This window comes from Oncorhynchus masou, chromosome 20, assembly GCF_036934945.1.
Source record: "Oncorhynchus masou masou isolate Uvic2021 chromosome 20, UVic_Omas_1.1, whole genome shotgun sequence".
Lineage (NCBI taxonomy): Eukaryota > Metazoa > Chordata > Actinopteri > Salmoniformes > Salmonidae > Oncorhynchus > Oncorhynchus masou.
Window position 1 is genome coordinate 25,166,357 of NC_088231.1, and position 16,097 is coordinate 25,182,453.

The following is a 16,097-nucleotide window of genomic DNA, read 5'->3' on the forward strand; positions in this document are numbered from 1 at the left end:
ATATAGGAGTAGAACAGACAGTAACTAGTCCCCTCTGTGCTTTATATAGGAGTAGAACAGACAGTAACTAGACCCCTCTGTGCTTTATATAGGAGTAGAACAGACAGTGTACTTTATATAGAGTAGAACAGACAGTAACTAGACCCCTCTGTGCTAGACCCCCCTCTGTGCTTTATATAGGAGTAGAACAGACAGTAACTAGACCCTCTGTGCTTTATATAGAGTAGAACAGACAGTAACTAGTCCCCTCTGTACTTTATATAGGAGTAGAACAGACAGTAACTAGTCCCCTCTGTGATTTATATAGGAGTAGAACAGACAGTAACTAGTCCCTGTGATTTATAGGTGATTTATATATATAGGAGTAGAACAGACAGTAACTAACCCTAGTCCCCTGTGCTTTATATAGGAGTAGAACAGACAGTAACTAGTCCCCTCTGTGCTTTATATAGGAGTACAGTAACTAGACCCCTCTGTATAGGAGTAGAACAGACAGTAACTAGTCCCCTCTGTACTTTATATAGGAGTAGAACAGACAGTAACTAGTCCCCTCTGTGCTTTATATAGGAGTAGAACAGACAGTAACTAGTCCCCTCTGTGCTTTATATAGGAGTAGAACAGACAGTAACTAGTCCCTCTGTGCTTTATATAGGAGTAGAACAGACAGTAACTAGTCCCCTCTGTGCTTTATATAGGAGTAGAACAGACAGTAACTAGTCCCCTCTGTGCTTTATATAGGAGTAGAACAGACAGTAACTAGTCCCCTCTGTGCTTTATATAGGAGTAGAACAGATATAGGAGTAGAACAGTAACTAGTCCCCTCTGTGCTTTATATAGAGTAGAACAGACAGTTTATATATAGGAGTAGAACAGACAGTAACTAGTCCCCTCTGTGCTTTATATAGGAGAGAACAGACAGTAACTAGAATAGGAGTAGAACAGACAGTAACTAGTCCCCTCTGTGCTTTATATAGGAGTAGAACAGACAGTAACTAGACCCCTCTGTGCTTTATATAGGAGTAGAACAGACAGTAACTAGTCCGCTCTGTGCTTTATATAGGAGTAGAACAGACAGTAACTAGACCCCTCTGTACTTTATATAGGAGTAGAACAGACAGTAACTAGTCCCCTATGTACTTTATATAGGAGTAGAACAGACAGTAACTAGACCCCTCTGTGCTTTATATAGGAGTAGAACAGACAGTAACTAGTCCGCTCTGTGCTTTATATAGGAGTAGAACAGACAGTAACTAGTCCCCTCTGTGCTTTATATAGGAGTAGAACAGACAGTAACTAGTCCCCTCTGTGCTTTATATAGGAGTAGAACAGACAGTAACTAGTCCCCTCTGTGCTTTATATAGGAGTAGAACAGACAGTAACTAGACCCCTCTGTGCTTTATATAGGAGTAGAACAGACAGTAACTAGTCCCCTCTGTACTTTATATAGGAGTAGAACAGACAGTAACTAGTCCCCTCTGTGCTTTATATAGGAGTAGAACAGTATCTAAAGAGATGCCATTTCACAGTTAAATGAAGTTAAACCCGCCCATCCTCAGGAGGACAGGAGGTTGAACAGAACGACAGAATGTGAGAGAAAAGGAGAACAGACAGTAACTAGTCCCCTCTGTGCTTTATATAGGAGTAGAACAGACAGTAACTAGTCCCCTCTGTGCTTTATATAGGAGTAGAACAGACAGTAACTAGTCCCCTCTGTGCTTTATATAGGAGTAGAACAGACAGTAACTAGACCCCTCTGTGCTTTATATAGGAGTAGAACAGACAGTAACTAGACCCCTCTGTGCTTTATATAGGAGTAGAACAGACAGTAACTAGTCCCCTCTGTGCTTTATATAGGAGTAGAACAGTTTCTAAAGAGATGCCATTTCACAGTTAAATGAAGTTAAACCTGCCCATCCTCAGGACAGGAGGTTGAACAGAACGACAGAATGTGAGAGAAAAGGAGAACAGACCATGACTTGGCAATTCTACATTTATTATAGAAGCAGCCTTTGAAATCCAAAAAGACTGGGGACACGGATTAAAAATAACAATTCATTTCACCACTTAGTAACGCCTCACTATTAATAACTCTCATTAAAAATGTACAAATGTTTGTTAAAAATTTGCAATATCAAGCCTTCAAAATGATTTTGGTTACAGATATGATACATTATGGAGAAGAAAGCTACCAACGTCAAGTTAATAAATGATAATTATTATTTTTTTAAAGAACCCAACGACAAATAGTAAGAGGAAAAAAATAAACAATATGAAAAGCTGAATTCAGAATGTCCTATATTTGTATCTGAATATACATCAAGAGACAATGAGGTAACTGCTAGTCGTGTACCAAGCAGGAGAAACAATAACAATAATAATTAGAATCCTACCACACAATGGACGCCATGACGACAGTATAACACCTTTAAACCAGGAAACAAAAAAACAAACAGGAGAACGGAAGCTTTTTCAAACCCTGTTGCCATGGCTACGGCCAATAACTCTATTTTTTTTGGGGGAGCCTTTAAAAACGCCGAGCTGACAACATTGGACACCGGAGAGAATGGTTTATTTTCAACATGTAGGGTGAAGACCTTGTCCCAGCTAAACGCTGATCTAAAGGTCATTAACATACCTACTGGTGACATGGCTTTAAGGAGGGTAAATCTGGGTTTTAAAAGGCATCTCTTACATATTTGGACGCTGCAGGTGCCTGGCTGACATGGTTTAATTACAACCTTCCCCTTCTACTAGCTGTCGTAAGGCCTACATAAGACTGTCGTAAGGCCTACATAAGACTGTCGTAAGGCCTACATAAGACTGTCGTAAGGCCTACATAAGACTGTCGTAAGGCCTACATAAGGTTGCTGTGAGCCTCTGACATAGAACGTGAATCATGACACCGTGTGTGTGAAGGACGGTAGGAAGACAGGACATAAACTTGGTGACATTGTGCATGTTAAGACAGCCATATGTAGGGCTTACGACAGCCTTATGTAGGGCTTATGACAGCAGTTCAGGACTACTTCTAAAGACACTGGGTAGAGAGAGGACACAGTGGAAACCGGGGGGGTGGTGAAGGGACCGAGAGAAAGGGGGGGGTTGAAGGGGCCGAGAGAAAGGGGGGGTTGAAGGGACCGAGAGAAAGGGGGGGTTGAAGAGACCGAGAGAAGGGGGTGGTTGAAGAGACCGAGAGAAGGGGGGGGTGAAGGGACCGAGAGAAGGGGGGTTGAAGAGACCGAGAGAAGGGGGGTTGAAGAGACTGAGAGAAGGGGGTTGAAGAGACCGAGAGAAGGGGGTTGAAGAGACCGAGAGAAGGGGGGTTGAAGAGACCGAGAGGGGGGGGTTGAAGGGACCGAGAGGGGGGGTTGAAGGGACCGAGAGGGGGGGGTTGAAGGGACCGAGAGGGGGGGGTTGAAGGGACCGAGAGGGGGGGTTGAAGAGACCGAGAGGGGGGGGGGTTGAAGAGACCGAGAGAAGGGGGGTTGAAGAGACCGAGAGAAGGGGGGTTGAAGAGACCGAGAGAAGGGGGGGTTGAAGAGACCGAGAGAAGGGGGGTTGAAGAGACCGAGAGAAGGGGGGTTGAAGGGACCGAGAGGGGGGTTGAAGAGACCGAGAGGGGGGGTTGTTGAAGGGACCGAGAGAAGGGGGGGGTTGTTGAAGGGACCGAGAGAAGGGGGGTTGTTGAAGGGGCCGAGAGAAGGGGGGTTGTTGAAGGGGCCGAGAGAAAGGGGGGGGTTGAAGGGACCGAGAGAAGGGGGGTTGAAGGGACCGAGAGAAGGGGGGTTGAAGGGACCGAGAGAAGGGGGGTTGAAGGGACCGAGAGAAGGGGGGGGGGTTGAAGGGACCGAGAGAATCAAGGGACCGAGAGAAAGGGGAGGGGGGGTTGAAGGGACCGAGAGAATCGGACCGAGAGAGAGGGGGGTTTGAAGGGACCGAGAGAAAGGGGAAGGGGGGTTTGAAGGGACCGAGAGAATCAAGGGACCGAGAGAAAGGGGAGGGGGGGGGGTTGAAGGGACCGAGAGAAAGGGGAGGGGGGTTGAAGGGACCGAGAGAATCAAGGGACCGAGAGAAAGGGGAGGGGGGTTGAAGGGACCGAGAGAAAGGGGAAGGGGGTGAGAAGCATCCTACAGGAGGAAGAAGGGATGAATGGAGACTGAACAGAAGAGTCATTGTGGTTGTGAAGGAATGAGTGAAACCAGGCACTGATCTTCTCATTCGTGGGTCGACGGGCAGGAGTTAAACCCCAACTGTGATGCTACCACACTACAATCATCATCATCATCATCATTATGTGCCTTCAAACTAAACTTCAGATAATCTCACCTTCTCAATGTGATCTGAACGACCAGTGAACAACGTTGGTTGTATCTCAAAATGACGCCCTTATTCTCCAGATAGTTCATTACTTTTGGTCTTGGAACCAACAGATAGATAAGAGATGGTTTCATTAGAGATTTTACCACTATAATATTTCTTCCTAAGTAACTGACCAATAAAACAAATGTCGGACGTTTAGCATCGATTCATATCAGCGCACACACACTCCTGTGCTGCGTGGGGAGTGTGCATTCAGTGTGTGAGTGTGTGTGAGAGAGAGTAACCCGAGATAATGGAGGCTGATCCATCTCTCTGAAACATGGAGTGAGTGAACAGAAAAGTAGAGAGAGAGAGATGGAGTGGGAAAAAGAAGAGAGAAAGGTGATAGAGAGAAGGCCCTCCCCTTCCAAAACTACCCTGGTTCTGTTTCCCTTCTACTCCCTGGAAGCCCCTCCCCTTCCTGTCTCAGTGCACAGCATCGACCAATCAGAGCGGAAAGGGCAGTGTGAGCAGCAGGCCAGTGTACTGCACTGCATAAATAATACACATTGGTGTTCTAAATACAAACACACTTTCCCGATTACTGACAGCGCTATATTTCTGCACACCTTCCTCTACCCAGATCTTAAACCAATACTAACAACAATGTAAAGATTGTATTGTCCTTCGTTCTCTCTCCATTTCAGTGGGACACACATTGTAGATGTGTTTTGTAGGAGTGCAACAGCACACACACACTTTAAAAAAAAAACAACATTTAAATGCAGAAAAAGCGCCTTAATAAACCAAAAATAACCCCACTCGTGAAAACACATCTCAATCCAGGTTCTGAACGATTCATCACGACCAGAATATTCAGATTAACAAAAACAACAACAACAACGACGACGATGATGATGTCATAATGGTCAGAATCTTTGGGCTTCCATTTCCTCCACTGGGGTGAGTCAGGACAACAACACACTGAGTCTGAGTTCTTCCACAGCGTTCATACGACAACTCCAATCACGACTCAGGAAGGGAAGACAGTACAACAAGGGGAAAAAAGTCCAACTGCCCCTCGTACGTACGTGTGTGTGTGTGTGTGTGTGTGTGTCAGTCAAAAGGCCATTATTAGAATACCATTATCATAGGAAGAAGACAGAGTCTATTTCTTAAAGAGTTCACTTGGCGGAGGGGGGGCATTGCTCCAAGACACTGATCTAAGGCCTGTTGTGTTTCCCTCCACTCCCTAATGCATCAGGTTAGGATGTGGGGAGGCTGAGCGGATCCTAGATCTGTGGGGCTCGAGGTCATAGGTCATTCAGAATCCCGATGGACCTCGGAGGCGTCCGCCCGACAGATGGGACACGTTCTGTTAGCCTGGAGAGAGACAGAGAGGACACGTTCTGTTAACCTGGAGAGAGACAGATGGGACACGTTCTGTTAGCCTGGAGAGAGACAGAGAGGACACGTTCTGTTAGCCTGGAGAGAGACAGAGAGGACACGTTCTGTTAGCCTGGAGAGAGACAAAGAGAGACAGAGAGGACACGTTCTGTTAGCCTGGAGAGAGACAGAGAGGACACGTTCTGTTAGCCTGGAAAGAGACAGAGAGGACACGTTCTGTTAGCCTGGAGAGAGACAGAGAGGACACGTTCTGTTAGCCTGGAGAGAGACAGAGAGGACACGTTCTGTTAGCCTGGAGAGAGACAGAGAGGACACGTTCTGTTAGCCTGGAGAGAGACAGAGAGGACACGTTCTGTTAACCTGGAGAGAGACAGAGAGGACACGTTCTGTTAACCTGGAGAGAGACAGAGAGGACACGTTCTGTTAACCTGGAGAGAGACAGAGAGGACACGTTCTGTTAGCCTGGAGAGAGACAGAGAGGACACGTTCTGTTAGCCTGGAGAGAGGCAGACGATTCTACTCGTCATACACGATGTTCACTTTACAGTGCATGACAAAGCTTGTAGAATTCAACTGTACGTGGAATGGAAGACCTGATACCTGATCAAAACACCGTTTCATCTAGTTGTGCTGTCTGTTAAATAAAGCATCTTGTATAGATATATCACCATCTCTGTCTGTTAAATAAAGCCTCTTGTATAGATATATCACCATCTCAGTCTTTTAAATAAAGCATCTTGTATAGATATATCACCATCTCTGTCTGTTAAATAAAGCATCTTGTATAGATATATCACCATCTCTGTCTGTTAAATAAAGCATCTTGTATAGATATATCACCATCTCTGTCTGTTAAATAAAGCCTCTTGTATAGATATATCACCATCTCTGTCTGTTAAATAAAGCCTCTTGTATAGATATATCACCATCTCTGTCAGTTAAATAAAGCCTCTTGTATAGATATATCACCATCTCTGTCTGTTAAATAAAGCCTCTTGTATAGATACATCACCATCTCTGTCTGTTAAATAAAGCCTCTTGTATTGATATATCACCATCTCTGTCAGTTAAATAAAGCCTCTTGTATAGATATATCACCATCTCTGTCTGTTAAATAAAGCATCTTGTATAGATATATCACCATCTCTGTCTGTTAAATAAAGCATCTTGTATAGATATATCACCATCTCTGTCTGTTAAATAAAGCCTCTTGTATAGATATATCACCATCTCTGTCTGTTAAATAAAGCCTCTTGTATAGATATATCACCATCTCTGTCAGTTAAATAAAGCCTCTTGTATAGATATATCACCATCTCTGTCTGTTAAATAAAGCCTCTTGTATAGATACATCACCATCTCTGTCTGTTAAATAAAGCCTCTTGTATTGATATATCACCATCTCTGTCTGTTAAATAAAGCCTCTTGTATAGATATATCACCATCTGTCTGTCTGTTAAATAAAGCATCTTGTATAGATATATCACCATCTCTGTCTCACCTTGAGCCACTTGTCAACACACTTGGTGTGGAACTCATGGTTACAGGGCAGGACTCTTAGCAGCTGACGAGACTCAAAGTCACACATACACACCACGCACCTGGAACAGAGAGACAACGTTAATACAACATACACACCACGCATCAACAACGTTGGAGGGACTCTACTCACAGGGTCTGTTCTGATTGGTGGTTGTTGAAGGGACTCTACTCACAGTGTCTGTTCTGATTGGTGGTTGTTGGGGTTGAAGGGACTCTACTCACAGTGTCTGTTCTGATTGGTGGTTGAAGGGACTCTACTCACAGTGTCTGTTCTGATTGGTGGTTGTTGGGGTTGAAGGGACTCTACTCACAGTGTCTGTTCTGATTGGTTGTTGAAGGGACTACTCACAGTGTCTGTTCTGATTGGTGGTTGAAGGGACTCTACTCACAGTGTCTGTTCTGATTGGTGGTTGAAGGGACTACTCACAGTGTCTGTTCTGATTGGTGGTTGTTGAAGGGACTCTACTCACAGTGTCTGTTCTGATTGGTGGTTGTTGGGGTTGAAGCGGTAGGAGGGAAGCTGTTCTATGTCAGCCTTGGTCAGTCCTCTGGGTTTGGCCTCGCCCAGACGCTCTGCTAGGTTCAACAGGGCCTGGAGGTCAGACAGGAGGGGTTAAAGGTCAGAGAAGAGCCTATTGTCCTCCCATCTACCCTCGGCGCTTTCAGCCTTGAGGACATAACAGCATTGGGATTGATAGACACTATCATGTTCTGCATAGTGTACATCTACACACCAATCAACAGGTTTGAATCATTTTAGCCCACTGAGCGTAAGCCTAGGCATTAGCTATTGGAACTAAAACTAGGCTAGATTCTTCAGCTAAATAGTTCATTAAAACTACCTTCACTACATTAGAGTTGACTAGATCATATAGATGTATAGTTAGCTCTGTGGCTAGCTAACCTCCACTAGATCATATAGATGTATAGTTAGCTCTGTGGCTAGCTAACCTCCACTAGACCATATAGATGTATAGTTAGCTCTGTGGCTAGCTAACCTCCACTAGATCATATAGATGTATAGTTAGCTCTGTGGCTAGCTAACCTCCACTAGACCATATAGATGTATACTTAGCTCTGTGGCTAGCTTACCTCCACTAGACCATATAGATGTATAGTTAGCTCTGTGGCTAGCTAACCTCCACTAGACCATATAGATGTATACTTAGCTCTGTGGCTAGCTTACCTCCACTAGACCATATAGATGTATAGTTAGCTCTGTGGCTAGCTTACCTCCACTAGACCATATAGATAGCTCTGTGGCTAGCTTACCTCCACTAGACCATATAGATAGCTCTGTGGCTAGCTTACCTCCACTACACTAGACCATATAGATGTAGCTAGCTTACTTCATAGTTCTCTACCTCTCCATCATCCACATCTAACTCTAGACTGATGGTAGGACCGACTGTAGGACCCACTGGAAGCATCGACCTGTGAGACAGGAGAGGGAAAGAGAGGAGAGATGGAGAGAGAGAGGAGAGATGGAGAGAGAGAGAGGAGAGATGGAGAGAGAGAGAGGAGAGATGGAGAGAGAGAGAGGAGAGATGGAGAGAGAGAGAGGAGAGGGGAGAGAGAGAAGAGAGAGAGAAGAGGGAGAGAGAGAGAGAGAGAGAGAAGAGGGAGAGAGAGAGAGAGAGAGAGAGAGAGAGAGAGGGAGAAGAGAGAGAAGAGGGAGAGAGGAGAGAGAAAAGAGAGAATAGGGAGAGAGAGAGAGAGAAGAGGGAGAGAGAGAAGAGAGAGAGAAGAGGGAGAGAGAGAGAGAGAGAGAGAAGAGGGAGAGAGAGAGAGAGAGAGAGAGAGAGAGAGAGAGAGAGAGAGAGAGAGAGAGAGGGAGAAGAGAGAGAAGAGGGAGAGAGGAGAGAGAAAAGAGAGAATAGGGAGAGAGAGAGAGAGAAGAGGGAGAGAGGAGAGAGAGAAAAGAGAGAAGAGGGAGAGAGGAGAGAGAGAAGAGGGAGAGAGGAGAGAGAAAAGAGAGAAGAGGGAGAGAGAGAGAAAAGAGAGAGAGAGAGAAGAGGGGAGAGAGAGAGAAGAGAGAGAGAAGAGGGAGAGAGAGAGAGAGAGAGAGAGAGAGAGAGAGAGAGGGGAGAGAGAGAGAAGAGAGAGAGAAGAGAGAAGAGAGAGAGAGAGAGAGAAGAGGGAGAGAGAGAGAGAGAGAGAAGAGGGAGAGAGAGAGAGAGAGAGGAGAGAGAGAGAGAGAGAGAGAGAGAGAGAGAGAGAGAGAGAGAGAGAGAGAGAGAGAGAGAGAGAGAGAGGGAGAAGAGAGAGAAGAGGGAGAGAGGAGAGAGAGAAAAGAGAGAAAAGAGAGAAGAGGGAGAGAGGAGAGAGAGAAGAGGGAGAGAGGAGATACATTTGAATAAACATAATGATCACCATGCTTAAAACAACATCACACAGTATTATACCATATGAACCCATGATTTGTTCCACCGTGTGCTGCATACCAGACGCTGCTACAACAACAAGAGAAGAAGAAGTACTCACAGGAAGTAAGGCAGGAAGCCTGGGTGGTAGGGGGGCGGGGGCACGGTCTGCTGGGAGCGGTAACGACGCCCTGTGATTCGCCGAGGCATGAAGTGGGGGTACGGCTGGGAGAGGGACAGAGGAAGGAACGGTAAGAACCCTTCATAGAGGTGAGGACATGTTGTTCTCCGTGTGTGTGTGTAACATACTGTTATTGTAACATGTTGTGAAATCTGTTGTGAATGCGTTGTATAGTTTTTAAAAATGCATAACTGCCTTAATTCTGCTGGTGCCTAGGAAGAGTAGCTGCTGCCTTGGCAGGAACTAATGGGGATCCATAATAAACCCCAAGAAGAGTTGCTGCAGCCTTGGCAGGAACTAATGGGGATCCATATTAAACCCCAGGAAGAGTAGCTGCTGCCTTGGCAGGAACTAATGGGGATCCATAATAAACCCCAGGAAGAGTAGCTGCTGCCTTGGCAGGAACTAATGGGGATCCATATTAAACCCCAGGAAGAGTAGCTGCTGCCTTGGCAGGAACTAATGGGGATCCATAATAAACCCCAGGAAGAGTAGCTGCTGCCTTGGCAGGAACTAATGGGAATCCATAATAACTACAAATACTTAAACGAGTGGCAGTGCAAGACAGCCCTTGGGTAGGTGTTTTGATGGCTAGCATGAGGTATGTGCGAACAGCTCCTGTGTCGTGATGAGACAGGAACTGGAGGGGGGCAGGGAGGAAGGGTGAGAGATGTACTGGGGGTTGGGGGGGGGGGGGCGTCTTACCACTCCGAACAGCTCCTGTGACAGGGAGTCGTGATGAGACAGGAACTGGAGGGGTGTGGAGGGGGGCAGGGAGGAGGGGTGGTGTCCTCCATGAGGGTAGTTGAACCCCCCTCCCACAGACAGGTGCTCTCCAAGCAGCTCCACCTCGTTCTCTATCCTCTGCAACGGCTATGACAGGGATACAAAGGGTTATGTAGGGTCATAAGCATACAAAAAGGGCTATGAAAGGTCATGGGCATATTAAAAGGGCTATGAAGGGTCATAAGCATACAAAAAGGGCTATGAAGGGTCATAAGCATACAAAAAGGGCTATGAAGGGTCACGGGCATATTAAAAGGGCAATGAAGGGTCACGGGCATATTAAAAAGGGCTATGAAGGTTCATGGGCATATTAAAAGGGCTATGAAGGGTCATAGGTATATTAAAAGGGCTATGAAGGGTCATAGGTATATTAAAAGGGCTATGAAGGGTCATAGGTATATTAAAAGGGCTATGAAGTGTCATAGGCATATTAAAAGGGCTATGAAGGGTCATAGGCAGACATAAGGGGACTATGTGCTGTTACAACTTGTTCTCTAGTCTCAAGGGTTCTCTAGGCCAGGGGGGAAAGTGTATAATGGACTCTAAAACTGTTATGTCAAGTCACTTTCACTAATGGTAATTAGTCAAAGTGAGCACATAGTGAAGAGAAGGCAATTTAAGATGAGAACATGAGACTTAACTTAACCATTCTGTGACTAAGCAGAACAGCAGCAACTTATTTAACAAAGTAGTAACAATGCAGATTCCACATTACAAAACCAGAGCCTGGACGGCGCCACTACCTCAATGGTTAGAGGGCCTGGACGGCGCCACTACCTCACTGGTTAGAGGGCATGGACGGCGCCACTACCTCACTGGTTAGAGGGCCTGGACGGCGCCACTACCTCAATGGTTAGAGGGCCTGGACGGCGCCACTACCTCAATGGTTAGAGGGCCTGGACGGCGCCACTACCTCAATGGTTAGAGGGCCTGGAAGGCGCCACTACCTCAATGGTTAGAGGGCCTGGACGGCGCCACTACCTCAATGGATAGAGGGCCTGGACGGCGCCACTACCTCAATGGATAGAGGGCCTGGACGGCGCCACTACCTCAATGGTTAGAGGGCCTGGACGGCGCCACTACCTCAATGGTTAGAGGGCCTGGACGGCGCCACTACCTCAATGGATAGAGGGCCTGGACGGCGCCACTACCTCAATGGATAGAGGGCCTGGGCGGCGCCACTACCTCAATGGTTAGAGGGCCTGGACGGCGCCACTACCTCAATGGTTAGAGGGCCTGCACAAACTAGAGTGGGTACTTTGAAAAAACACGGACATTAAAAACAAAAACTAGATTGGATCCTTGGAGAAACCGTCATAAATACAATTCCTGATTACGATGAAAATCAAGTGATGTGTTTCTTACCGATCTGGACTGTTGTGTCGGGAAGGGAAGGAAGTGTCCGGGTGGAGGGAGGTGAGGGGGGTGGTGAGAGAGGTGGGGAGGGGGGAGGAGGAAAGGAGGATCATTGGAGAGGAGGGAGGGAAAGGAGTAGGGCACAGGTAAATGCTGCACCGAACACGCCCCCAGCATCTGAGAGAGAGAGAGAGAAAGTGAGGTTTGATACTACTGTGCATGGCAATGACATATCTGCATTTCATCATTTCTGCCACCAGGGGACAGCAAACACCAACAAGCATAGCAACGTCATTACACCAGGGGACAGGCTAGACCAAGGAGTGGAATGATAGCTGACTGGTACCAGACGAGACCAAGGAGTGAAATGATAGCTGACTGACTGGTACCCAGACTAGACCAATGAGTGGAATGATAGCTGACTGACTGGTACCCAGACTAGACCAAGGAGTGGAATGATAGCTGACTGACTGGTACCCAGACTAGACCAAGGAGTGGAATGATAGCTGACTGACTGGTATCCAGACTAGACCAAGGAGTGAAATGATAGCTGACTGGTACCCAGACTAGACCAAGGAGTGAAATGATAGCTGACTGGTACCCAGACTAGACCAAGGAGTGGAATGACAGGTAGACAGACTGGTATGATAGCTGACTGGTATCCAGACTAGACCAAGGAGTGGAATGATAGCTGACTGGTATCCAGACTAGACCAAGGAGTGGAATGACAGGTAGACAGACTGGTATGATAGCTGACTGGTATCCAGACTAGACCAAGGAGTGGAATGATAGCTGACTGGTATCCAGACTAGACCAATGAGTGAAATGATAGCTGACTGGTATCCAGACTAGACCAAGGAGTGGAATGATAGCTGACTGACTGGTATCCAGACTAGACCAATGAGTGGAATGATAGCTGACTGGTATCCAGACTAGACCAAGGAGTGGAATGATAGCTGACTGGTATCCAGACTAGACCAATGAGTGAAATGATAGCTGACTGGTATCCAGACTAGACCAATGAGTGAAATGATAGCTGACTGGTATCCAGACTAGACCAATGAGTGGAATGATAGCTGACTGGTATCCAGACTAGACCAAGGAGTGGAATGATAGCTGACTGGTATCCAGACTAGACCAATGAGTGAAATGATAGCTGACTGGTATCCAGACTAGACCAATGAGTGAAATGATAGCTGACTGGTATCCAGACTAGACCAATGAGTGGAATGATAGCTGACTGGTATCCAGACTAGACCAATGAGTGAAATGATAGCTGACTGGTATCCAGACTAGACCAATGAGTGAAATGATAGCTGACTGGTATCCAGACTAGACCAATGAGTGAAATGATAGCTGACTGGTATCCAGACTAGACCAATGAGTGGAATGATAGCTGACTGGTATCCAGACTAGACCAAGGAGTGGAATGATAGCTGACTGGTATCCAGACTAGACCAATGAGTGAAATGATAGCTGACTGGTACCCAGACTAGACCAAGGAGTGGAATGGTAGCTGACTGGTACCAGACTAGACCAATGAGTGAAATGATAGCTGACTGGTATCCAGACTAGACCAATGAGTGAAATGATAGCTGACTGGTACCCAGACTAGACCAAGGAGTGGAATGGTAGCTGACTGGTACCAGACTAGACCAATGAGTGAAATGATAGCTGACTGGTATCCAGACTAGACCAATGAGTGAAATGGTAGCTGACTGGTATCCAGACTAGACCAAGGAGTGGAATGATAGCTGACTGGTATCCAGACTAGACCAATGAGTGAAATGATAGCTGACTGGTATCCAGACTAGACCAATGAGTGAAATGATAGCTGACTGGTATCCAGACTAGACCAATGAGTGAAATGATAGCTGACTGGTATCCAGACTAGACCAAGGAGTGGAATGATAGCTGACTGGTATCCAGACTAGACCAAGGAGTGGAATGATAGCTGACTGGTATCCAGACTAGACCAAGGAGTGGAATGATAGCTGACTGGTATCCAGACTAGACAAATGAGTGGAATGGTAGCTGACTGGTATCCAGACTAGACCAAGGAGTAGAATGACAGGTAGACAGACTGGTATGATAGCTGACTGGTACCAGACTAGACATTTGTAGCTGAAATGTTCAAAGTGTTGTGGCCTCTTGAACATGACCCAGGAGAACCAATTCAAGGTGGTAGTGTTGTACTGAAGACCACACACACACACACCACTGTCTCTACTCACAGGGTGGTAGTGTTGCACTGAAGACCACACACACACACACACACACCACTGTCTCTACTCACAGGGTGGTAGTGTTGTACTGAAGACCACACACACACACACACTACTGTCTCTACTCACAGGGTGGTAGTGTTGTCCTGAAGACCACACACACACACACACCACTGTCTCTACTCACAGGGTGGTAGTGTTGTACTGAAGACCACACACACACACACACTACTGTCTCTACTCACAGGGAGGTAGTGTTGTCCTGAAGACCACACACACACACACCACTGTCTCTACTCACAGGGTGGTAGTGTTGTCCTGAAGACCACACACACACACTACTGTCTCTACTCACAGGGTGGTAGTGTTGTCCTGTACTGAAGACCACACTGCATGCTGGGATCTGTTGTTGAGAGGAACAGACAGGAGGGAGGTGCTGTCCTGTATACAGAGGAGCTACCAGACCATGATGAGAAGGGACAGGAGTCACCGTATAGGAGACGGGGACTGAGGCCTGTTGGAGAGAGAGAGAGAGAGTTAATATATAGGAGACGGGGACTGAGGCCTGTTGGAGAGAGAGAGAGAGAGAGTTAATATATAGGAGACGGGGACTGAGGCCTGTTGGAGAGAGAGAGAGTTAATATATAGGAGACGGACTGAGGCCTGTTGGAGAGAGAGAGAGTTAATATATAGGAGACGGGGACTGAGGCCTGTTGGAGAGAGAGAGAGAGAGAGTTAATATATAGGAGACGGGGACTGAGGCCTGTTGGAGAGAGAGAGAGTTAATATATAGGAGACTGGGACTGAGGCCTGTTGGAGAGAGAGAGAGTTAATATATAGGAGACTGGGACTGAGGACTGTTGGAGAGAGAGAGTTAATATATAGGAGACGGGGACTGAGGCCTGTTGGAGAGAGAGAGAGTTAATATATAGGAGACGGGGACTGAGGCCTGTTGGAGAGAGAGAGAGAGAGAGTTAATATATAGGAGACGGGGACTGAGGCCTGTTGGAGAGAGAGAGAGTTAATATATAGGAGACTGGGACTGAGGCCTGTTGGAGAGAGAGAGAGTTAATATATAGGAGACTGGGACTGAGGACTGTTGGAGAGAGAGAGAGTTAATATATAGGAGACGGGGACTGAGGCCTGTTGGAGAGAGAGAGAGTTAATATATAGGAGACGGGGACTGAGGCCTGTTGGAGAGAGAGAGAGAGAGAGAGAGAGAGAGAGAGAGAGAGAGAGAGAGAGAGAGAGAGAGAGAGAGAGTTATATATAGGAGACGGGGACTGAGGCCTGTTGGAGAGAGAGAGAGAGAGTTAATATATAGGAGACGGGGACTGAGGCCTGTTGGAGAGAGAGAGAGTTAATATATAGGAGACTGGGACTGAGGCCTGTTGGAGAGAGAGAGAGTTAATATATAGGAGACTGGGACTGAGGACTGTTGGAGAGAGAGAGAGTTAATATATAGGAGACGGGGACTGAGGCCTGTTGGAGAGAGAGAGAGTTAATATATAGGAGACGGGGACTGAGGCCTGTTGGAGAGAGAGAGAGAGAGAGAGAGAGAGAGAGAGAGAGAGAGAGAGAGAGAGAGAGAGAGAGAGTTTATATATAGGAGACGGGGACTGAGGCCTGTTGGAGAGAGAGAGAGAGAGAGTTAATATATAGGAGACTGGGACTGAGGCCTGTTGGAGAGAGAGAGAGAGTTAATATATAGGAGACGGGGACTGAGGCCTGTTGGAGAGAGAGAGAGTTAATATATATGAGACTGGGACTGAGGCCTGTTGGAGAGAGAGAGAGTTAATATATAGGAGACTGGGACTGAGGCCTGTTGGAGAGAGAGAGAGTTAATATATATGAGACGGGGACTGAGGCCTGTTGGAGAGAGAGAGAATTAATATATAGGAGACGGGGACTGAGGCCTGTTGGAGAGAGAGAGAGTTA

At 46.6% G+C, this 16,097-nt stretch overlaps 1 protein-coding gene across 1 annotated transcript in view; it reads right to left on the reverse strand.

Annotated features, from left to right (window-relative positions):
- Positions 1-5,134: 5,134 nt before the first annotated feature.
- The window catches only part of LOC135507198 (E3 ubiquitin-protein ligase RNF38-like), a 50,252-nt gene continuing 39,289 nt past the window's right edge, over positions 5,135-16,097 (reverse strand). The window contains 8 exon segments of the mRNA XM_064926790.1: positions 5,135-5,682; positions 7,208-7,307; positions 7,719-7,840; positions 8,598-8,682; positions 9,733-9,836; positions 10,498-10,665; positions 11,944-12,111; positions 14,515-14,673. Coding sequence (XP_064782862.1) covers positions 5,620-5,682; positions 7,208-7,307; positions 7,719-7,840; positions 8,598-8,682; positions 9,733-9,836; positions 10,498-10,665; positions 11,944-12,111; positions 14,515-14,673 — 969 coding nt within the window. The 3' untranslated portion in view covers positions 5,135-5,619.